The 25,685-nt window shown below is 33.9% G+C and overlaps 1 protein-coding gene across 2 annotated transcripts in view; it reads right to left on the bottom strand.

The window, feature by feature from the left end:
* Positions 1 to 25,685, bottom strand: part of LOC128983554 (heparan-alpha-glucosaminide N-acetyltransferase) — a 178,335-nt gene that overhangs the window by 78,352 nt on the left and 74,298 nt on the right. Inside the window, exons 7-8 of one of the 2 annotated variants that reach the window (XM_054402867.1) lie at positions 17,054 to 17,161; positions 497 to 593 (exon numbers count right to left, since the gene is read on the bottom strand). In XM_054402867.1, coding sequence (XP_054258842.1) covers positions 497 to 593; positions 17,054 to 17,161 — 205 coding nt within the window. The remainder of the gene's footprint in view (positions 1 to 496; positions 594 to 17,053; positions 17,162 to 25,685) is intronic. The other variant, XM_054402868.1, reaches the window with a different exon arrangement.

Here is a 25,685-nt window from a genome sequence, read left to right as displayed (position 1 = left end):
GAATTAAACTATCCAAGGATGGCAACCTAGCAAAATAAAACTGAACCAGTAGTAAAATTGAAATACAGTAGACTCCCACTTGTCCGTACTCCTCGGGACCGAGGCCAGTCCGGATAACGGTTTTTCCGGTTAAACCGACGTCCCCAAAAACTCGTTGAAATGGACCGTTTACTGTGATATTTCAAATAAATTTAGGAGAGCATTGTATTTAGACACGTGATCACTGGTCTCAAATCTTTCCAACGAGAACAGTCGTTTCAGTACCGCCCACTTCCTGCCAATCTATGTCCGGTTAAACCAATGTGCTGATAAAAATTGTCCGGTTAAAGAGATGTAATTTCTGCCGATTGTAATCCGGTTAAACCGATGTCCGGTTAAGAGGGAATCTACTGTAGATAGCAAATGTTCACACGTAATTTAGGTTTTCAGTTAAAAAACTACTGTATCAAGGCAACTAACTGGAATGGCAAAGAATGATTTGTTCATGTTATTTTACCTTTAAGCTGTTGAGAAACATGGTACATCTAGGCGTCCCTCTTTTAAGTTGCGATCGCACTGATATAGGAATACAAACTCCCATTATCCACATGAACCTGTTAAATACAGAATAAACATAAAATGAAACTTAAAATATAAGCTCTATAATATTTAATATGAAAAACTTTCACCGAATGTATTATTGATTAACTGTCAGTAAATGGAGCCAAACGGGATTTTGTTTCAATATGACAATTACACAGAGTGTTTAGTGAGTTGATGAGTAGGGTTGGTCATTGTTTGTACACTGTATAAGCTCACCCATTGTGCTTTACGTCTGTGAGAGCAATGATAGACCCATTTGCATGCACCCTGCTGTATACTGCCTGAGTAAACAGAAATGACAAAGGCTAAAAAAAAAAACAATTTATAAAAGTTAATTTACTATTTTTGGTTTCTGTTGAGCACAGTATAAGGCAAAATTTTGAAAAAATTACCTAAAGTGATGTAACAGAGTTCTAAATAACTTCTTGATCAGCATTTTACGTGTTATTACATTTACGGAAAGTAAATAAATTTGATGACCATAAATTTGAAAAAGTAGAACATTTTAAGTACTTAGGGGTTATCTTATCCAGGGAAAACAAAGAAGAAATAGAAATTCAAAATAGACTGAATCTGGCAAACAGATGTTTCTACGCTTGCAACAGACTGATTCTGTGGTTTAGGAAGAAATTAATATGTATTTTCCAAATATGATCAAAATATGTTCATAAACAAGCAAACTACAACAGTTGACTTGGAGGAAGAGACACAACAGAGAACTGAGAGAACTCTACAGAGATCCAGATGTGGTGTGTGAATTTAAGTGTAGAAGAGTTAGATGGGCTGGACATGTTTTACGAAGAGAGGAGCAAAATAAGTTAAAATTAGTTTTACTAAGAAATCCCGAAGGAAGACGACCGAGAGGAAGGCCAAAACAAAAATGGTGGAGCCAAGTAGATAAAGACATGGAGCGACTAGGAGCAACTGAGGAGGATGCAGAGGATAGAGCAAGATGGAGAGGCTTTGTTGGTGCGGCCAAATATCTTCTTAGATATGCATGGCCCTGAGAGTAAGTAAGTAAGAGTAAGTAAATAAAAGAAACGTCTTATAACACTTAAAATTTTAATAAACACACGTTTCTTTTTAAAATTTTAATTTTAAGTGTTATAAGACATTTCTTTTATTTACTTTCCGTAAATGTAATAACACGTAAAATGCTGATCAAGAAGTTATTTAGAACTCTGTTACATCACTTTAGATAATTTTTTCAAAATTTTGCCTTATACTGTGCTCAACAGAAACCAAAAGTAGTAAATTAACTTTTAAAAAACTAGTAAAATTAAAATTTTAAGTGTTATAAGACGTTTCTTTTATTTAATTTCCGTACAGAGTTCTAAACAGAGTTTTAGAAATTAGTAGTTTACCCCGTCGTGGCTTTGCACATGAAAATTTAAGTTAAACCTCACTTCTGGTATTCCATACCTTGCAAATAGTTCTTTGCAAAATGCTATCAGGGTTTCACTTGTGCATTTGGTTACCTTTTTACTAAAAACAAATTATGAAAAATAATCACAAACCATTAAATAGTGAACTAAACCTTCCTGGAAAAATCTATGGCGACTTTTTGCCAGGGTCTCTCCGAAGTTTTCTCAAGTATCAAAGGTTCTCTGCGTTGATCTGGTGCATACATCTTGCATATCTTGCAAGGACTTATATCATCTGTTATGTCTCTACTCAAACAGGGCCAGAAAAACACATCTTGTTCACGTCTGATACAATGCGTCTGATCCCTGATGAGAGGAATGTATTATTTGTATTATTTCTTTTCGTGATGAAGCTGTAATCACAATTCGTTCTCCTTTGAGAATGATCCCATCCTCTACATTTAGTTCATCACGAAATGGCCAATATTGTTTGAGATCCTCAGATAGTTGCTTCCTACTCCATCCATTGTATATAGTGTCAATTAGTCTTTTCATAGTTGCATCTGATTTTTTGATATTCTTGATCTGGTCTAGTCTTTCGTCTGTCACATTTAAGTACATTCTTGAACTGGAGTTTTCAAAACACTTAAGACTCTGTTGAAAAGATTTGAATACTTTTATCTTCATACGATTTATCCCCTTTAATGGGTGTTCGAGAAAAAAAAAGTCTGTGATGAACATGGTTCTTCCTGGTCTATAAATTATATCAAAATTAAATCTTTGCAGTCCTAGATACATTTTCTGCAATTGCTTTGGGACAGAATTCAGTGTTTTTTGAAGATGGTCTCTAATGGCTTATGATCAGATTCAACTATGTTTTCCAAACAAGTAGGGTTCAAATCGTTCTAGAGCATTAACTACTGCCAAGCATTCTTTTTCAATTAGAGCATATGAAAATTCTGCCTTTCTGAGAGTCCTGGACATGTATGCCACTGGCTTACCATCTTGCATCAGAGAAGTTCCCAATCCAAACTGGCTAGCATCACACTCCACAGTTACTGGCTTTTCTATATCAAAGTATTTTAAGGTTGGAGATAATGTTACCAAATGGACTAATTTTTGAAATCTTTCATCATGAGTTTTTTCCCATATCCACAAATTACATTCCTTTAAAAGTGATCGTAATGATACATCCGAGAGTTTAGCAGAAAATTTTCCTAAATAATTCACGAATGCTAGAAATCTTTGCTGTTCTTCTTTGTTTTGAGGTGCCTTCATATTTGTGATGTGGAAAGCGAAAAGGGACCCCTCGTCGGGAATTTTCGATTTTGAGTTATATTAGCAAATTTGCCATATAGGGAATAAGCTATATATATATATATATATATTTGAATTCCTTATTAAATTCCGAATCACTTGGTGCAAGTTTTATGCATCTACGATTTTTTTTTTATCCATAGATCTTTGAAATTTTGTTATGGAAAAGGGTAATTTTGAGAAAAACTATTTGAAAACTTCAAATATGCATAAAAACAGTTTTTTTTTATTTAAGAAACGATTTTGGTATTAAAGAAAGCTTTTAATGTACTCTTTGAAGGCAATACCAATTTTTGTCTTAAATCACGGTATAGTTTGACGACCATGCAGAGGCTAACAAAATTATTTATTTCGACCATTCAAATAAATCATCTTTGATTCAATATTTTAACCGATACTGTCCTGTTCTGGGTTAAATGAGGTATAACAATCCATAAAAACCTGAATTTCGATATTTTAGACTTTAATTACTTATATCAGCCGTACTGAAAATTTTGCATCACCGACAAGAGGTACCTTTTCACTTTCCACTTCACATTTGTTACGCAGTTAAAATCTTGTCAGGGTCATATATTTAATTTCCTTTATTCCTATCATCTTCTTCAGTATCTACACTGTCAAATACAACAACATCATCTGCTATAACAATGACTCCTTCCAGGCCTTCAAACTGTTCATTCACATGCCGCCGCTGGAATTCTTCTGGAGCCGAACATATGCCAATAGGTAGCCTTAACCATAGGTATCTTCTATACGGTGTCCAAAATGTAGGGGAGAGCGGGGCTATACCGTACACATAAGGGAGATTCGTAGATACATTGCAAATTACGAAGTAAAAGTAATGTAAATACAAGCAATATATAATTTAATTATTTCGCTACTGATTGTATATAAACATTTTGGAACTATTGCATTTTTTTACATGTAAAAATTGGTAATTAAAAAAAAGTTACCTTGTACGAAATGGCCCCGGGGGGTGGGGCTATTCCGTACAGTAGAAGGGGCTATACCGTGCAGTTAAAACATCATTTGTTTAGGTTAGTAATATAATAGTACTGCAACAAATTATTGTACAAACACTTTTTATTACTATATAAAGGTTTGTAGTTAAGAAACAGTGAATCACAATTTAAACATTTTAGAAGAAATTACATTTCAAAAATCAACCTTTATGAAAAACATTAAGTTTACAAAAAAGTTATAAAATTTCATACCAAAATTAAAAGAAAGAAGAAAAAGTCCACAAATGTAGTTCTCTGCAGACTCCCCAGCACTGCAAGATGAATGGACCCACCCTGAACATGAGCAGCACCCTGTACCAGAGCTGTACGGTTTAGTCCCAATATGTACCTCGTGGAAATTTATAAACATAAACTCAAATTCTATCACTTAAACCTTAAACAATCATCGCTAATAACCAAAAGAGAGCTTAAGGGATGTAGTTTATTATGATCTCACAGTTAATAGACTACAATAAAAGCTACTTCACTAACTTTTTATTTAGTACTGGACGAAAATTAGAAGCAAGTTAGTAGAAACATGTTTTTTTACTGAAACATTGAAACTAGCACACATAGCAAAACGATGCAGATACTGTAAACTTGCGCATTCTGCTGCTAGATACCAGCACTTGTCGAGATCACCTAGCTTGAATTCTAGGCCAAAAAAATGGGTGTACGATTTAGCCTCGCTCTCCCCTAGTTAATTTACTAGAATCTTCTGTCAATTTGACATGCAGAAATCCGTCTTTGAGGTCGAGTTTGCTGAATATTTAGGCTTTGCTCAACTGGGGAGCAACCTCTTCAATAGTCAGTGCTTGGTAGTTCGGGCGTTTTATTGCTTTATTGAGTTATGAGGATCAATGCATATTCATATTTATTTGGTTTCTTCACAACTACCATAGCAATAACCCAATCGGTAGGCTCTGTTACTTTTTTTATCACTTCTAGATCTTCCAAACTTGTTATCTCTTTCTTTAGAGCCACAGCACATCGCCATATGGATATCCTGGAGGCACGACAATAGGACGTACTGATGTATCTAGCTTAAATTCACAGTGTCCTTCAAAACACCCTTTACCTTTTACAATATCAGGAAAAGAAGATAGCATTTTCTCTGAAACTTTACTCAATTTCCTTTTTCGAAAGATTGGCCAAGGCATCTAATTCAAATTTACCAATAAGTTCATGAAGTCGGTTAATGTAATCCTTGCTTGATTCTTGAGCAACTTGTTTGGCACTATTGAAATTGTATCGCTCGTAAGTAACATTATTTGCCTCCTGAAAATATTCATTCATAGAAAAAATAGAAGGTAATTTATACCCGTATCCCACAAGAATGTAAATAATTTTATTTCACTAAGGAGAGGCTAGCACTTACCTTAAAGTAAATTAGTTTTGACATTAACATAACCATACTAGGGTGGCCAGTCGCGCCGACTGTCGCGTGCCTCGCCACCGCTGTCGCTTCGCTTAATAAGCTATATATGATAACATGGCCCACTAAAAGTTGCCTTTGGGCAGTCACGGTCGCGCGCCACTCAAGAAGGCTCTAACATGGGAACTTAAGTGGCCACGGGGGCAGAGCCCTGATGGAATCCCTTGAAAACGCTTCTGTTTGCAAACCTAGAGCCTAATTAGAATCTCAATTCCAATTACTGAGTTCTTATGGTTAGTAGATTTAGTGGTCAGTGAGTCACTGAGTGGTATTTGAATTTTATAAGAGTATAGATTGTGTTATGTATTGTCAATACTTTTATAAAGAAGTGTGTGTCTGTATGTTTGTATGAGATAATCTCAAAACTACTGAACCGACTGTTGCTCAAATTGCACACAAATGAAGCTACAGCTCTGAGGATACATATAGATCAATTCCCGCTTCTACATTGTCCTAGGACTTTGCCCCGTGGGCTTTCAAAAATTTGAGGTGAGAGATTTAAAAGTAAATATTGATTGATGGTATCCATGGTAACAAAGAACAAACCTACAAAGTTTAAAAATGTAAACAAGCAAAACTAACTGTCAAATGAATTTTGATTTCACAATTCCACACAGCTGGTTCAAACATATTAAATACTGCACGAATATTAGAAAAGAGAGGGTAAGGATTATAAATTTAAAATAATGACTAGTGCACCTGTTGCTCGAATTCGAGCAATTGCTAAGTATTACACAGGTGTTATTATAAAACGAATAACAGTCATAATTTCTGATGACTTTAAAAGATTCGACTCAAAGATTATAGAAATACTCAAGATGTACATAACAGATTGATATAATCAACATTTCTTGTAAATATCTTATCATTTTTCAATGGTGTCTGTCTGTATGTGTGTTACTAATAGGTGCAAAAACTACTGAACCAACTGGGCTTAAATTTTACAAAAATATAGTTACCATACCAAGGACAAGGACCATTATAGGACTATTCACATTTTGATACTGACCGTAGGCTTTGCCCCTTTGGTTTTAAAAGTTCTGAGGTGAACATTTTAAAAGTAAATATTGATTGGTCTCCATGACTGTGGTGAGAACACTAACAATGTTTGTTTACATTTTTTTAAACATTTAAATGTAAACAAGAAGAACTGCTAAACTGCATATTTCACAATTTCAGACAGCTGATACAAAGAAATTTAATATAATATTTTCCATAACTACGTAGGTTTATTTTAATCTAACCTTTTATCATGGATTATTTATTCTAAAACTATGCCAATGATTATAGAAAAAAAAAGATTCTATAACCGTTGCTGTATCAACTCCGGCACTGCTTTGGATTTTTTAAAGCGTCTAAGCTATGAAAATAATGTAATTGATATGTTTTCATGGAAACAGTATGAAAATTACAATGTATAGATGATTTGCATGAACTTGGAGGCTACTTTAAATAAATTCTAACTGCTTAACATGTGTTAGATTAACTTAATATAAGTTGCACATCACATTGTTTTTTATATGTATATTTAGGTAAATTAAGTTATTGTGTTTTGCTAAACCTGTGCTTAAATTAAACTAAAGAATATCATCAATAACTAAATTGTACGTTGATTTATGTTTTCTAAAATCTGTTGTATATGTGTAACTATATTTAATTATCAAATGGTAATACAAAATACTCTTATTTTATCTTAAAATAGCTTTCAGTTCACATTTACTTTATTACCGTATTTGATACATTTATTATTTGTGTTTTGCCACACCACTGATTAAATTAAACCAAGGAAAATATCATAAAACTAAGCAGTACACAGTGTTCTTTTGTTTCTAAAATCAATGAAATATCCTGTTACTATGCTTACTTAATGGTAATTGTGAAAATGTAAAGGCAATGGACGATGGAACTGATTAAAGGAACGAGTTTGTATATTAAGTTGTTTGTTGATATTTTTGTAGAGTAGAATCAGGAGATGCAATGAAACATATACTGTATTTGCTATTACATTTTTTAGTCCTTGATGCTTTGATAATCATATTAGTTTTGTCTGCTGTATTTAATGCTAAATTATTTGTTTACAATTTCTTATAGTACCTATAGATATAGTTTCGTTAATATTTCAAAAGACTGTATTGATAAGGCACAGCAATAATTCTAAAGTTTATAACAGCTGACTTAGTTTTGCTAATGATTTATTGCGAGTGAAGAAACTGAAGATGGAAGGATTTGTGATTTAATATAAAGAAGAGTGAAATTAAAAAAAAATGTTCATTTAAATTTAATAATTTGTATTTTTGCAGCTTCAAAATTATTATATTGAAATTTAAAATGTCAATAATAAATTAAAAGATATGTAATTAAGGGAGATGAAGGTAAATCATGTATGTCAAATTTGTATTCGAAGATTTGGTCAGTTTTTGATCAGCATACACAAGATTTAAAATTGATCAAAACCAAAATGGTGGTATCCACTACTTTACCAGATTTAAAAGTCATAACGTTTAACGTTTCTATTAAGGCTATAAAAGTTGAATTTTGTTCCTAAAAGCGTTGGCGGATGTGTAACTATTATATGCAACAGATGTAAAGATTAAAATGTTTCAATTTTGTGTCCTCTTCCCGTTGCAAAGCACGGGCACAACAGCTAGTAATGATTATAAATTCTAAAAAAAATTATTTCTTCTCCTTGGCGGTGTTCTATGACTTTCCTATGTTTCCATAGTTTGCAAATCGGCTCTTTCAATGATTATTAAGAAATGCAGCACAGTGTTATTTCAATTTTCTTTTTGGTATATCATCAATTTATCCAGGCTCTCTCGCTTTTTTCTATTGTAATATTTACGCCAACCCAAATTCAAATACTCTGTAGTAAATGTTTCATTTCAACCAAGTCAGTAAATGTTTGTTGCAAACTGTTAAATTAGCAAACTTTTTGACTGTTTACAATTAACACGTTTCACTTTTAATTTTTAACAACAGCTGGAGTTTCTTAACAGTTTTTGTTTCCAATGTTAATCTTATGGAGAAACACAAAACTTTAAAGGGCCCCAGGGCCTCACTCTTTAATTATTTCCCTAAAACGAAAGTTTCCTGCACAACTTCACGTTACGCTCTTTCCAATAACACCAAAAACATGTCGATCAGTTCAGTAGTTTAGGAGGAGTAATTGTCACAAAAAACCTGCTTGCGTATTAAATAAGTACCGGTACGCCTATAGATGTCACTAGCACGAATGTAAACATTATTTACATTAATTAAATGGAGCTGTCTAACCATATGTTATTATAATTTCATTAGTTTATGATTCTTTCAGTTACCGGTGTACTTAATTTGTTTATGTTTATGATCTATAATACTGAGTCTGTTCTAATATTTGTGAAATGCTGTAATAATATTTTACAGGGAATAATTTGTTGTAAAAGAATCATGGATATAGGAAATAATTAAGATTCTTTAATCATTGCCGTATCCACCTAGGCCCTTATCCTGAGTCTTATGAGGTTTATTTTATTTTTGTGTAAACAGTAATGAACGGTACTTTGCGTACTTCCAATTTATAAGAGCAGAGACCATCTTAAATTTTGAATAGTGACGCAAGGTGCGGGCTATGTTAACTGTACAGCGCTTGACTACTACAGCATAAAAGCTGGAATTAGGATTTTTCAAAGATATTAAAAGCTGAAAGTCTTGTAAAGAAAACAAACATTTAAAGCACTCTTGTGACATGAATAAAATGTATTAAAATGAAACGCTGAGAGTACCTGATTTCCAATTTTACTGAGTGTAGGTGTTATTGAAGCTGAAGAAGTGCAGTCGTAGAGTTGTGAAAATCCTGTCGATGAGAGATGCGGTGAACTGGATGAAATAACACTTTGTCAGACGGATGTTGCATAAAGCGAGAACGAGGGTAAGTTATAAAACACTGGTAAAGAGACCACGTGCAAGAAATGCGTAATGCAATATTAACCGCGAGTACACGGGAATTACCACGGTGAAGACATAAGCGGAACTGGGTTTAGTCGTTACAAATATCATAGCGTCTCTCCCACCGAGGCCGTGCTATCACAAAACTGCTCCACAAAGTGCATGTCTGGAAACAGGTGACTGGACATGTCGAATACTGACCAAGTAATATATAATCCCCCTGCCGCAGCAAATCTATAGACTGAGCGAATTTCCATTTGCCTGATTATAATATCACTAAAATATGTTATAAAATAACTCTATTTTCCATATTTATTTCTATTTTCCTATTTTTAGAGGGAATAAGCTATTACCGTAGGTCTCATGGTAACATGGCCGACTAAAAGTGACCTTTGGGCAGTCACGGTCGCGCGCCACTCAAGTGGATATAAATTTTTGTTTTGAGGTCCCGAGAGGGGTCAAAAACACCATCCGTTCAAATTCATATATATATATATATACTAGCTGTACCCGCGGGCTTTGCCCCGTTTAACTTTATAAGTGAGCTCGTTCGCATGGCTCAATCACGTCCTGGTTGAAGTGAGTGAGCGTTCGCTGCCCTCACTTGCCTTCAGGTTAGCTCGTTTGCTACGCTAACTCGCCTCCAGGTTGAAGTTCGTTCGCTACGCTCACTCACCTTTTGGTTGCAAATTAGCTGTTGTCATAAATGTAAAAGAAATACCTAATAGTGCAGCACCCTGTGTTGTTGGTGATCCTTGTAACTTTAATGCTATTGAACATCATAGAACAGAACCAACTTGTTTAATTGAAACAGCTGTTAAGATTCATTAATTCCATTTAAATATGAGTACTCATAAGGTTAACATGGGAAACTCCTGAGCCACTGGGGCGGAGCCCGAGAGTCCGATCAGAATAAAAACAGCTTAGTTTTCCTATTTAATGCCTAAAGAATCAGTGTACCAAATTTTAGCCTCCTAGGTAAATGGGAAGTAAGAGAATTAGTGATGAGTGAGTGAGTGAGTCAGTCAGTCAGTGAGTCAGTGAGGGCTTTGCCTTTTATATTTATAGATTTAATACTCTAGGCATATTTTTGTCATAATTGTTTTGAAGCTGCTATGCATCCGATTACCAAGTTTGAGGTGTCGTTGGATAGGGTGTGGCACGTAGATTTGCCATCTATCAAATCTTTGAAATTCCATCAGGGCTCTGCCCCAGTGGCTTTCAAAGTTTCAATGTTATCCTTATGGAGAAAATGTTTGTTTACATTTGAACAGATGAATAATTTGAAATTTACACTAATATTTGAAACAGCTGGTTATACTCAAATTGAAATTAATGAATACATGACAAAGATTTTGAAGAGATAAAAATGTACTTGTTTTTTTAATGAGTGGAGAATATGAATATCGAAGGAACAATATATTTTATGTAATTGTATCTATTGTAAGAGATGGCATATACATTCTTCTTTTTTATGATAAGTGTACAAGAATAATGATCTGAAGTTATTGATATTAGTTATAAACATGTATTTCACCTCCAAAAAGAATATTTGATTATATCTGAAGTTAGGAAGGGTGGGTCCCAAAGATTCTGGAGAACACCATTATTGTTTTAAACAGGAATCTTGATAAGTCGTCAGGCTTGATTAAGGAAGGTAAAGAAATAACCTTTAAAAACATGTGGAGGAAATGTACAAAAAAATTAAAGGAGTCTTCATGAAATTATCAGGACATGCCAGAGAAAATAGAAGCATGACTGGGAAGCATTTGATGACGCTGTACAAAGGGTGTTAAGCTAGCAATGCCCTACGGATGCAAGTTCTAGGGTAAGGATGTTAGGATGTTAAAAAAGAACATTTGAGTATGCAAAGAAGAGTTTTCACGTCAAATAAGTCCCAGACTTCAGCCAGAGGTGGTAGTGAAAACGTTTTATCATTTAGGTTATCATCAATTAATCAAAAGAGAATCTTTTACTGACTTTCACAAAAGAAACTGCAAAAACGGCAGGTAGACGGCAAACTCAATGAGGCCTTTTACCACCAGCTTTACCAACAAAACCAAGAAACGAGAAAACGCCATATCAAAAAAATCAATACATATCCTTCTTCTCCTTTGTCTAAATTGCGAACGATTTTGTGCGCCAGGTTCTCTAGTATAATATTATAATATATAATATAATATAATATATATAATATAATATAATATAATATATATAATATAATATATAATATTATATTATATATATATATGTGTCCGTTAGCGCGATAACTCGAGCAAAATTGATCTGATTTTGATGAAATTTGGTACAAACGTGTAAACCTACATTTCTTCGAACGAGTTTGCGAACCAGCATAATTGGACCATGGGAACAGGGGTTTATGGGGTCAAAAGGGGTTTTTCTCATTTTTTACCACAATAACAAAAAAAATTGCAATTTCTTTCTAAACCATTTTGTAGAGCTTAAAAAAAGAAATAATCTAGTATATTGAAGCGCTGTTGTATGCCTAACGGTCACGGAGAAAATTCAAAAAAACTTTAATATAAAATTCCCATGTTATTCTTATGGAGGAAATGAAAACTGTTGTAGTTTATTTGTTTGTGGATATATGTTGATAAAATTTAGCAAATTTATTTATTTCATCCTATACTATTGACGTATAGTCAAAAAAACACTTTTTACCTTCCTCGTAGCAGCAAACCTAAGCACTCGTTAAATCTAATGTTATTAAAATTGGGAATAAATATGTCTTATTTAAGGAAATATTTTAGTAAAAATGTAATCAGATAAGTTGAAATTCGCTTAGTCTGCAGGTTTGCTGCGGCGGGGGTATTTTTGTAGTTCATATAAATATTAATTTTTTCTTTTACATTCAATTTGTCTCTGTCTTTTTTTTGTTAAGTTTTCTTCAATATTAGTAAACTTATGTTTGGAATTTAGTAAATGATCTGCTAAATTTGATTTCATTGATGTTTTGTTCTTCGATTTATATGCTTGTATGTGTTCGTTGAATCTAACTTTAAAATTTTGATAGGTTTGTCCAATGTAGTAGTTGTCACAGTCAGAGCATTTAATTTTGTAGATACCAGATGGGTTGTATATGTTGATTGGAGTGTGTTTGAATGTTTTCCTTATTGCTTTGTTTACATTTTTGTTGTTTGGGACGCACATGAATTTTTTTCTTCTTTGTGTTTCAAATTATTCTCTAAATTGAGTTTAATTTATTTCTTTTCTTAATTTTCTTCGTGATTTATCAATCATTTTGCGTCTATATCAATTTTTTTCAGCTAGATATTTTATGGTGTCGACTTCTTTCTTGTAGTTTTCTTTATTTAAAGGAACGTTGATTAATCTGTGTATTAGTGAATGAAAAGCTGCAATTTTGTGTGTCCATGGATGATTCAAATTTTTAGGAATTATTATGTCTGTAGTTGTGGGTTTTCTGAATATGTTAAAAGAATGTTTGTTGTTTTGGATGGAAATTGTTAGATCTAGGAAATTGATTTCTTTTTGTTGGGTTTCTTTGGTGAATTTAATTTTATTATTAATATTTTTGAGATATCTATATATTAATACGCAAGTTTTCTTTTCACAGTCATAACTCAATAACGGCTTGACGGATTTTAATGTTTGAGGTTTCAAATTAAAGGTATTTTCACGTAGATGTGCAAATACGTCTCAGAATAATAAGAAAGGACATCACTTAAGTACAGTTAAGGGCTAAAGTTTGGGAACGGCGGCGCTATCTGTTGACATTAGATCAAACCATAAAAAATTGAGTTTGATGGTTTGATCTAAACCATCAAACTCAATTCCCTTTGTTTACAACTAAACATATGGACATAGTTTGAAATAGTTTTTAAGTTTAACCACAGACTACAGGACTTATTACTTCTAGAGCAAAGCTGGAATTTTATATTAAAAGCTTTATATTTAAAGCTGGAGTTTCCTAACAAGACTTGACAACAATTTGTTTTAATAGTTGAATTTGTTTACCTTACATCGTATTTTACTGAATTACCATGTAGTTTTGGTTACAGTTCGGTGTGATTAAGTGAATGTTTGAAAGTGATTATTCACATTGCAGTGTATCAAAATTCCTTTGTAGTGTTTTCTGTTGATAGGTTAACTTTCGTATTTTATCTAAATTTTAAATTAAATGCCACCAGTAAGACGAAGAACCTGTTAGTGGCTGGAGGGAACGCAAACGTGACCACTTGCATCAACCTCCCAATTTGACGGATACAGAGTGGCAGTAGCGCCATGGTGATACATCCAATCTCCGACAAATGAACGTAAAATTTTTACTTTGTGGTGGCTTACATTTTAAGCAAGAAAAGACTGGCCGAGACAGTTCAATTTTTACTCTTTGTTGCCATAAATGAAAGGTTCATTTCAGGGGTGCCCAGAGGGGGGTACTGTGGCGTGTTTGCGCCACAGGAATTTTTGGGGGGGCGGACTTATTTTTAGATTTTTGGGGGGGATATTTTTTTGCTAGCAGTCATAATGAACGTATAATTTTGTATAAGCAGCCCGAAAAAGTGTTTCTAAGTAGCTCACTATCACCACCAACAACATTTTGCCGTTCGTAATTAAGATAGCTTCTAAGAATGGTAAAAACGGACCTTGCCAGGCAATCCTTAATATACCAGTGTCGAATTTTACTTGCTACATATGTTTTGGTGGTTCTTTAACTCCACTATCGTCAGGATTTAAAAAAGATCCACTTCTGGAGGTGTCGTCAGAATACGACAAACATTTAATACAAAACACGAAACGATTACAGATAGGCCTTTCAATTCGTACATTGCCGTCGGCAGGACTGGAAGTAGAAGTAAGTATAGTAAACTGAATCAGGTTCAGGTTATGACGGACCGACGTGGTCTCTGGATTGTCGTCTGCGTTTTCAGCAGCTGATATTGGACTATTGTAGTGACTGAGAAGAGTATTGAAAATATAATGGGATTTGTAATTAATTGAGTGTTTTCACTAAAAAATTTTGTGCTGTCAATAGTTTTATGTATATTTCAAACTCCTCAAAGTATTTAACAAATTTCCTTTTCTGCTCTAATGTAGAATGTCGAGACCATCAAGCATGTAAATTTGTTATTATTGTCAATAATTTTGAATGTAAAAATCAATTATGAATCCCATTATATTTTCAACACTCTCCTCCGTCCCTAGAATTAGTCCAATTTCAGCTTTTGATAACACAAACACCAATCCAGAGACCACGTCTTTCCGTCATTACCTGATTCAGTTTACTTCCAGTCCTGCCTGCGGCAATATATATACAAGCGTGAATTGATAGGCCTATCTGTTATCGTTTTGTGTTTTGTGTACAAACGGATTGTCTGACAAGATGCGTTTCTACCATTATTAGTCATAACAGGCAATCCTGGGGCTATCAAAATGAATTATAAGATTACTTCGTCACAAAAACCTTTTGTACTGGTGGCAATTATTAAGGGATATTGTGGGTATTTTGCCCGGCGATTTTTGTAGAAGGCAGCCTGGGAGTGGCGAGCAACAAGTCTGTCTTATTTCGTGACTCTGCCTATAATTGTGAAACAGTAATATACTTTTTGCCAAAGTACTATTAATGCACTTAAAGCTGTTTGAATTCTTAAGCCCTATAAAAATTAACGCCTAGATTTTTAATGGTCATTTTTCCATAAAAACCCATAAAATACCAATAAATCTGATTTTTTTTACTTTTAGAACAACAAATTTTAATTCAAATTTTATTGGCTATGTTTTAGTCTTTTAGACTCCAAACAAATCCATACAACCACCATCTCTGTAAAAAGTACAGTTCAAAAAATATATTTAAAAATACTGCTCGATTGATTTAAAATTGAAATGTAGTATTTTGTAGTCCTTTTTCTTCTTAACAAAATGGTACAACCATGCACAACCCCTAATGCTGTACAAGTTATGGTTCAAAAGCTATTTTGTGATTTTCCCCATTATATATTTATTTTTACTTCTTACCACTTTAATTGCTTAAAGGGTTTTTGACAAGCTAATCGGAGAAAGTATGCGTCGGTTTGCTGAAACCGTTTATTTAAAGCAGGTTATGGTTTTAAAGGTTTTTCTTTAGATAATCATATCATCAGCAGAAAAGAAATGTTTTGGGTAGTGCGAATGATTATAGTTCATTTCTTTAAATCTAAAGGTCACTGGTTGATTCCAAGCCAAGATAAATAATTGTGGAACCAAATGCCATTTATGATTGGGCTATAAACTAATCCTATACTCTAATACGAGCAATGTTTGCTTGTATGTATGTATGCTTGCTTGCACAAAGATCTCGAAAACGGTTCCGACGATTTTCTTCAAATGTTGTAAATAGTTTAATTCTGGCCTAAAAACGAGTTTACTGCAGTTAGAAGTGCCAACAAAAATCTAATTACGTAGAAAAATGAAACTGAAAATCACTTTTTTTTAACATTAGTCTTATGGGTTGCTAGGTAACCTTGTTGGCTGAATTAAATAACAAGGAAAAAGTAAACAAAAAACTTGAAGTTGTAGCATGTGTTCATAATAAGCCAACTACCCACAGTATACTAGCAAATTACAAATACAGTACAAAAGGAAAAACATCATTTAGCAAAGTTCAAGGCGAGTAGTCCGGAGTGTGGGAACTGTTTATGACGATTAGATTAAGGTTTCTACAATCATAAAATGCTATGGGAAGGGAGGAAAACAGGTCCGCGACGTAGGAAGTGGTGAAGGATGTAGTCAAAGGCGAGCTGTCCGGAGTGTGGGAACTGTTTATGACGATTAGATTAAGGTATCTATAATCCTAAAATGCTATGGGAAGGGAGGAAAACAGGTCCGCGACGTAGGAAGTGGCGAAGGAAGTAGTCAAGGCGAGCTGTCCGTAGTGTGGGAACTGTTTATGACGATTAGATTAAGGTATCTGCAATTCTGAAATGCTATGGGAAGGGAGGGAAACAGGTGAATGACGTAGGAAATGGTGTAGGACGTCGTAAAGACGAGCTGTCCGGAGTGTGGGAACTGTTAATAACGATTAGATTAAGGTATCTACAATCCTAAAGTGCTATGGAAATGGAGGGAAACAGGTCCATGACGTAGGAAATGGTGTAGGACGTAGTAAAGGCGAGCCGTGTGGTGTTTGGGAATGGATCTATGTGTCTCCAATACAGTACTGACTGCTTTCAGAGTGGACTAATGATTTTCCCCGAGCAAAGCTCGGCCCCCGGGTACTGATATATTATACAGTAACAAACATCCAACCAACAACCACTAAACACAAACACTAAAATCTCATGTAAAAGGTAATTTATACTGACCATGATCGTTCTCTTACAAAGACTTCAAGTTTTCCAATGGTGTAGATTAACACAAATAAATAAAAATCTCCACTTAATCCTCCACCGGTCTCAAATACCAAGCACACATACCAAGGGAAGAGCACGTCCGCCATGAGTAGCCCGTTCCATGTAGCGTGTTCTAGGAACCAGTAGCCACCGGCTCCATCATTGACAAACACCATCAGCACCAAAGTCAACCTTCAACCAAGTCCTTTAATTAATCAATTTTGCTTCTTCAAAATCCATAATAATTCCTTTGATAGCCCTAGGATTGTGTTTTAAGACAAATAATGGTTAAAAATACCTTGTCGGACAATCCTCAACATTAACTGTAGTGTGTAGTTTAAAACTTGCTACATATTTTTTGGCGGTATTTATAACTCCCCCATTGTTATGCTAACAGAAGGATCAGGCTGAGTCTGGTTCGCGCGCGTACAGATTGGCCAATGGTTCGAGGGTCTTTTCTAACATACAGATTGACCAAAGGTCCTAATGAGCAGGGGCAAAAAATTGGGGAGGAGCTTACAGCAGTGATGTGTGTGGGGGAGGAGCTAGTCTATTCAAGTAATCTGTTTGTTAACGTTTTCTAATCTTCAGGCCCGTTTTTGACCCTGTCAGCGCCCTAGGCACAAATAATAGTAGCGCCCCTTTGCAATTTAATAATATGTAGGGTATCCACCGACCGGGAAATCCGGGAACCATGCATGCGTTTTTTAACCAGGAATTATGTGTGAATTTTGTATTTCACCCTAGAGTTTTCAATCTACGGTGATCGCGCATGACAACAGTGACGTAGTGACAACAGGAAACGATAATATGTCTACACACGGCCGCGAGGGATGATCAGAATATTGCCACGATCACGGTAGAAGATGATAATGTTCACACGACCACGGGAAACACGAAGAATTTTGCCGCAATCGTGAAAGACGATAATGATCTCCAAACGATTGTGGGACATGATTAACATTTTGCCGCAATCGCGGGAGACGATTATGTTGTCTTCACGACTGCGGGAGACGATTACGATGTCTACAGGACTGCTGGAGATAAAATAATGATTTTTAAACGCCGCTAGGGATGATCAGAATTATGCCACAATCTGATAATTTCCACATGACCGCGGGAAAAGATCATAATTTTGCCTCATTCGTGGAAGACGATGATCTTCATATGTCAGCGGGAGATGATGCCCATTTTCCGCAATGGCGGGAGATACAATGATGATTTCTAAACGCCGCGAGGATTGATCAGAATTATGCCACGCAAGACAATGATAATGTTCACATGACCGCGGGAAACAGCAAGAATTTTGCCGCGATCGTGGAAGACGGTGATGATATCCACACGACTGCGGGACATGATTAACATTTTGCCGCAATCGCGGGAGACGATTACCATGTATTCACGACCACGGGAGACGATTACGATATCTACATGGCCACGAGGGATGATCAGAACTATGCAACGATCGCGCAAGACGATGATAATGTCCATATGACCGCGGGAAAAGATCAGAATTTTGCCTCATTCGCGGAAGACGATAATCTCCATATGTCCGCGGGAGAGGATTTCCGTTTTGCCGACATCATGGGAGACGATTACGATGTTTACATGGCCGCGAGGGATTATCAGAAGTTTACTGTGATCACATGCAAATACAACCACCAATCTTTTTTATTTTCCAAAATTTTGGCGCCCCCAAAAAAACGCCAATTGCCTCGCGCCCTAGACACGTGCCTACCGTGCCTATTCGGTAAATTGGCCCTGTAATCTTACCAGATACAGAGTATAGCATTAAATAGCATTAAATGGTGGTCTCTTTAATGCTATTGAATATCTTAGAACCAACTTGTGAAGTTGAAAAAGCTGACAAAATTTTTTAATTCATTTTAAATATGAATACTCATAAGGTTAACAACATGGGAAACTATGGAGCCATTGGAGCAGAGCCCGAAATGATTTTTGGGATAAGAATATGTCTAGATATGTTAATCGGGAATGTGAGCTATCTTCATACCAAATTTCAACCCGATCCGACCAGTAGTTAATGCGTGATTGGATATCAAACAAACGAACAAACTCACAAAATTTCACAATATTAGTACTACGATATATTGTAGTTTTTAAGGGTGAAAACATGATGTCTCATCATATCTCTATTTTATTCATTGCGTGCGCGATCTCTTCAAGGAAACTTTAGAAAGATTAATAATACTAATGACACATACTATGAAAACAAAAAATCTAACGTAAACCATTTTCTTCTTTACATTTTATACAAAACTAGCTGTTGTACCCGTGCTTTGCAACGGGAAGAGGACACAAAATAGAAACATTTTAATCTTTACATCTTTTACATATACTAGTTACACATCCGCAAATGCTTTTAGAAACAAAGTTCAACTTTTATGGCCTTAATAGAAAAGTTAAAGTTATAACTTTTAAATCTGATAAGTAGTGGATAGCACCATTTTGGTTTTGATTAATTTTAAATCTTGTGTTGGCTGATATGAGAAACCCTGACAAAATCTTCGAATACAACTTTGACATGATTTACCTTCATCTCCCTTATTTAAATATCTTTTAATTTACTATTGACATTTTAAATTTCTATTTTGAAGTTGCAAAAATACTAATTATCTATACTTATTTAATACGCAAGCAGGTTTTTTGTGACAATTACTCCTCCGAAACTATTGAACCGATTGACACGTTTTTGGTGTCATTGGAAAGAGCGTAACGTGAAGTTGTGCAGGAAACTTTCTTTTTAGGGAAGAGAGTGAGGCCCTGGCGCCCTTTAAAGTTTCATATTTCCCCATAAGGATAACATAGGAGATAATTTTTATTTACAGAAACATATGTTTGTTACTTGAACATAGTCAAAGTCTACTACATAATAATTGATGTGTATTATGACTGTTAATGTATACTACATTTCAATTTAAGGATTGTATACCTTTAAGTTTACTCATAATGGATCTTACTACTTTATTTTAATTCTGGTAATAGTAAAATTTAGTTGAGATTAAGTTACCATGATTTAGAAAACTTTGCTATAATAATCTATGTATAGTCCAGGCGCTAAACGGGTTGAGTATGCACTGAAAGTCTGACAAAATTTGACTTTTGATTATTGTTGGGGACATCTAGTAGATGAAAAAAATCGATGATGTCGCATTTCTAGGGTGGTCACAACTAGGGGGGGAGGGGGGGAAGTTGCGCGGGTCATCGGTTTACGTTTCCGCGTCTAACTCACAAACGGTTAATGATAGAAAGATGAATTAAGCGTCTATCTACGCCTAAATATATCGTCCTTCAAAAAGGTTAATACAACCTTTCTTCTATCTCTTATACTTTAGGGGTTAATCAACATTTATTGCAAAAAATAAAATTTTAAAATACTTTAAAATGAAATATCGGAAATATTGCGCTTGTTTAGGGCATGTTACAAACTATTTATGGTTAGAAAAACTAACAAGTAGTACAACAGCACAAAGTTTAAAGAAATCTGTGCAAAAACAACAGAGCTACGTTGATTTCAGTAAGAGTAAACGTGGAAAATTCGTAGTAGTATCGAGGCGCGCATGGATGGTACGTAGCCCACAGTCAATATAGGTTTGATGTTGTAGGTAACCATGGGAAAGCTGAATTTTTCTATGCTGTTAGACCATGTTGAGATGATCATTTTCCCAAAAGTCCCCACTCCTACCCCTTTGTGCTTTCCTCTACCCCCCCCCCTTTTAGATAAATTTACAGTCTCTTAGAAATTAAGCTATAACTTTAAAACGGGTAAGGATAGTTACGCAATCTTTAATTAATCATTTTGCGTTACGATATTCTACAAAAAGTGTATTTACCATGGTATCCTACTTAAATATTCATAGTTAAAAAATATCATAAACATAAAAAAGTAATTTTTATGGATTAATTTATAAAACTTTTCTTTGTAGATTTTTTATACGAGGTCGCACAACAAAATGTTTGATACAAAATTTGGGGTGCATAGTTTACATTTTAAAATGATACATAGTTATTAACAGTTTGTTTGCTTATAGTGGTTATAGATAGTACAGTATATTGATTTTACAGGACTCTGGCTTTTTTGTGCACCGCAATAATGAAAAAGATTACGTATATTATGGTTTTTGTATTTGAATTTGCCGCTTTATATAGATTATATTAACGTTATGTAGCTCATTCAGTACATATACAGACTATAGTGGATACATATGAATGAATATCGTGCATTTGCTGCTGTACGCCAGAGCCTCATTTTATTATACAGGGTGTCTCACCTAAAGTGAACCAATAGATAACTTTTTTATTATGAGATATAGAGTTAACTTCTTATGGGACACTACCCTTTATTTTAAGATGTCTATTTAGTGGTTTCGAATTTTAAAAATATGTTAGCCATTTTCCAATATGACTGACAACTTTATTAGTCCTATGGAATACCCTGTATTTTATGATTGTTTTAGAATGTAAACGCTCAATTTTTAAACCTTTTTATTCTTGACATTTTTCTTTAAAGCTACTTGTTTAGGAGTTACATCGAAGAAGAAATGGTTTGTGAGTACATCCTGCATCCTGTAGCTCATAAACGAGTAAGTTTAAGAGCGAAAATACAAAGAATAAACAAGTTTTCAAATCACATCTACATAAAAAAACCATACAATAAATTGTTTCAATATCAAAGTAAGCTACCATTTTTGAAAATGGTGACCATTTTTTAAACAACAAAATCAGTATTTTTTTAACGTATTTTATACATTTTTTTGAAAGAGGACTTATATGTGACTTATTTATTCTTTGCACTTTCTCTCTCAACTTACTCGTTTATGAGCTACAGGATGCCGAATGTACACCACAAGCCTTTCTTTTAGATATAACACGCTGTAACTCCTAAATGGTGTAGGTTTAGAGAAAAAATGTCTAAATAAAAAAATAGCTTTTAAATTCTAAAAGAATACTAAAATACAGCGTATTCCATAAGAAATAACAAAGTTGGTGGCCATATTGGAAAATGGTGGATATATTTTTTTTATTCGTAATCATCCCTAAAAACATTTTTTACAAATAAAGGGGGTCGTCTAATAAAAAGTTAACTCTATATGGAAAATAAAATTTATGTATGTTCACTATGTAATCTCAACCGGGATGAAACGTGTATCCTTTTATAGCAGAATGTCCAATTTTACAAAAAGATACGTCAATTTTGGTCCAACAAGTTACATTTAAATGAATATGAGTTTTTTTTAATTTTTAAATGGCAAAGATTGGCGGGCACTTGGAAATTATCTTAAAGAGGCGTGGAGTAAAGGGTGGGAATTGATAATGGAGTATAATTATTAAATTTAAGAATTGAGATATCAATACAAAAATGGGAAAAATCTATGTAATTTAAAAATTTTATAAATTATTGTTTGTTAAGTATCTATCAAAGTAAATTATAAAAGTAACAGGTTTGTTTTATTAATTATTAACTGTTTGTAGGAAAAATTCAGATTCTCAGTAGGCTACATTTAAATTTTATTATTCATTCAATTGTTATCTGATCTTTATTAGTATGTAGTGCTATTTGTGTATATTCTGTAGTTGAAATCAGTTTATTTGTTGAATAATGTGATTCATGGAATTTTTTTAAAATATTTTAAAATCAGTGTGTCCAACACTTTGCATTTAAATTAAAAAAAAAAAAACACTGTATTGATATTTTATTACAATGAACAAATTTTCTTCTTCTTCTTCTTCAGAAATCCATAATAATTCTTTTTAAATATTTATTTATCTCATAATTCTTTTTGTAGATTATCGTAACGCAAAATGATTAATAAAAGATTGCATTATTATCCTTACCCGTTTTAAAGTTATAGCTTAATTGCTAAGAGGCTGTAAATTTATCTAAAAAGGGGGGTTAGAGGAAAGCACAAGGGGGGAGGAGTGTTGACTTTCGGGAAAATGATCATCTCAACATGGTCTAACAGCATAGAAAAATTCAGCTTTCCCATGGTTACCTACAACATCAAACCTATATTGACTGTGGGCTACGTACCATCCATGCGCGCCTCGATACTACTACGAATTTTCCACGTTTACTCTTACTGAAATCAACGTAGCTCTGTTGTTTTTGCACAGATTTCTTTAAACTTTGTGCTGTTGTACTACTTGTTAGTTTTTCTAACCATAAATAGTTTGTAACATGCCCTAAACAAGCGCAATATTTCCGATATTTCATTTTAAAGTATTTTAAAATTTTATTTTTTGCAATAAATGTTGATTAGCCCCTAAAGTATAAGAGATAGAAGAAAGGTTGTATTAACCTTTTTGAAGGACAATATATTTAGGCGTAGATAGACGCTTAATTCATCTTTCTATCATTAACCGTTTGTGAGTTAGACGCGGAAACGTAAACCGATGACCCGCGCAACTTCCCCCCCTCCCCCCCGAGTTGTGACCATCCTAGAAATGCGACATCATCGATTTTTTTCATTTACTAGATGTCCCCAACAATAATCAAAAGTCAAATTTTGTCAGACTTTCAGTGCATACTCAACCCGTTTAGCGCCTGGACTAGTATTTAAAATCACAAATCTTTGACATTATTTGAAACAAAACAGCTGATTGACAAATCAAACAAATCATCTAGCTTACTTCATGTGAATAATGTTGTTACACAAACATAGGTTTTTTTACCAATAACTTGATTCTTTTTTTTACTTGTGGGTGTATTTTGAGTTTGCAGTTATGAAAGCACCAAGCCAAGTAACTTAAGCACTTTAATTAAAGAGCAGCACTGTTCTTACCCAGGCTAATTTCAGTCATGAGCAACTACATTATATGTTTTTTAAGTAAGGCTACATCTTTTAATAGGTTACAGATATTCATTGCGGACAATTTTGACGAGGGTAATCTTCCTGAAGACTAAAATCGTAGTATTCATGGAAGTGCTTTTGTGGTTAAAATATTGTTTTTTAGTGTTTATTTTTAAAAGTGTTTTCTTCAAGCAGTATCTTTATGACCCTCAAAATATGCCACATAGCAGGTTCTACATAGGCCTATTGGTTTGATATGATAACAAGTTTTGTTAAATGTATTTTTTTTAATCTTTAAAATTAACTACCCTATAACATACTTGAACACTTATTAATTTACTAAATAAAATACACATACAGCTAGAAAATGGCTGGACTGCTTCTCTTCTAAGGATTTATTACTACTGTTTTTAATTTTTGACGTTGAGCCAATATATAAGTAACACGATGAATTTGTTTTCTAAATTCATATGTAATTTTGCGGGGCATTGAGCCGCACAGGTTCACTAGTTAAATTTAAATGAACACTTTTTAAAATTTCACTCTTCTTTATATTAAATCACAAATCCTTCCATCTTCAGTTTCTTCACTCACGATAAATAAATCATTAGCAAAACTAAGTCAGCTGTTATAAACTTTAGAAATATTGCTGTGCCTTATCAATGCAGTCTTTTGAAATATTAAAGAAACTATATCTATAGGTAGGCCCTACTATAAAAAATTTTAAACAAATAATTCAGCATTAAAGACAGCAGACAAAACTAATATGATTATCAAAGCATCAAGGACTAAAAAATATAATAGCAAATACAGTATATGTTTCATTGCATCTCTGGTTCTACTCTATAAAAATAGCAATAACAAACAACTTAATATACAAACTCGTTCCTTTAATCAGTTCCATCGTCCATTGCCTTTACATTTTCACACTTACCATTAAGTAAGCATAGTAACAGGATATTTCATTGATTTTAGAAACAAAAGAACACTGTGTAGGTACTGCTTAGTTTTATGATATTTTCCTTGGTTTAGTTTAATCAGTGGTGTGGCAAAACACAAATAATAAATGTGTCAAATAAAGTAAATGTGAACTGAAAGCTATGTTAAGATAAAATACCCCCGCCGCAGCAAACCTGCAGACTAAGCGAATTTCCATTTGACTGATTGGATTTACACTGAAATGTCTACCTTAAAAATATAACATTTATTCTTGATTTAAATAGAATTAGTTTAACAAGTACTTAGGTTTGCTGCATCAGGGAGTGTAAAACTGGTTTTTTTTTTAAAATGTGAATAGTTAGTAAGAAATAAAAACATTTTCCAAATTTGATCAAAATATGTTCACAAACAAGCTACAACAGTTTAACTTATTCTCCATAAGAATAACATGGGAATTTTAAATTTACAATTTTTGGAATTTTCTCCGTAACCATTAGGCGCATAATAACGCTTCAATATACTAAATTATTTGTTTTTTTAAGCTCTACAAAATGGGTTGGAAAGAAATTGCTAAATTTTATGTTTTTTGGGTCAAAAATGAGGAAAACCTATTTTTACCCCATAAAACCCCCCGTAAACCCCCTTTCCCATGGTCCGATCGTGCTGGATCGCGAACTCGTTCGAATAAACGTACGTTTACACGTTTGTACAAAATTTCATCAAAATCGGATCATTTTTGCTCGAGTTATCGTGGTGACAGACACACATATATATATAAATTTTATATATATACTAGCTGTGTACCCGTTCTACGCACGGGGATCTTATAATATTCAGTTGAAACCTTCTTATATAACGAACAGCAGTTGGTTTGCATATTTTAAGATATGCTGGCCAAACTATTATACATAGCTTCATTTTATGTTGTTTTTTGTTGTTCCGGATCGGTATGACAATCAATAAAA

Source organism: Macrosteles quadrilineatus, unplaced genomic scaffold (assembly GCF_028750875.1).
Source record: "Macrosteles quadrilineatus isolate MER2022 unplaced genomic scaffold, UCM_ALF_1.0 Scaffold_1__1_contigs__length_201487025, whole genome shotgun sequence".
Taxonomy (NCBI): Eukaryota; Metazoa; Arthropoda; class Insecta; order Hemiptera; family Cicadellidae; genus Macrosteles; species Macrosteles quadrilineatus.
The sequence above is the reverse complement of the archived record's forward strand: the minus strand, read 5'-3'. Positions and strand labels throughout refer to the sequence as shown.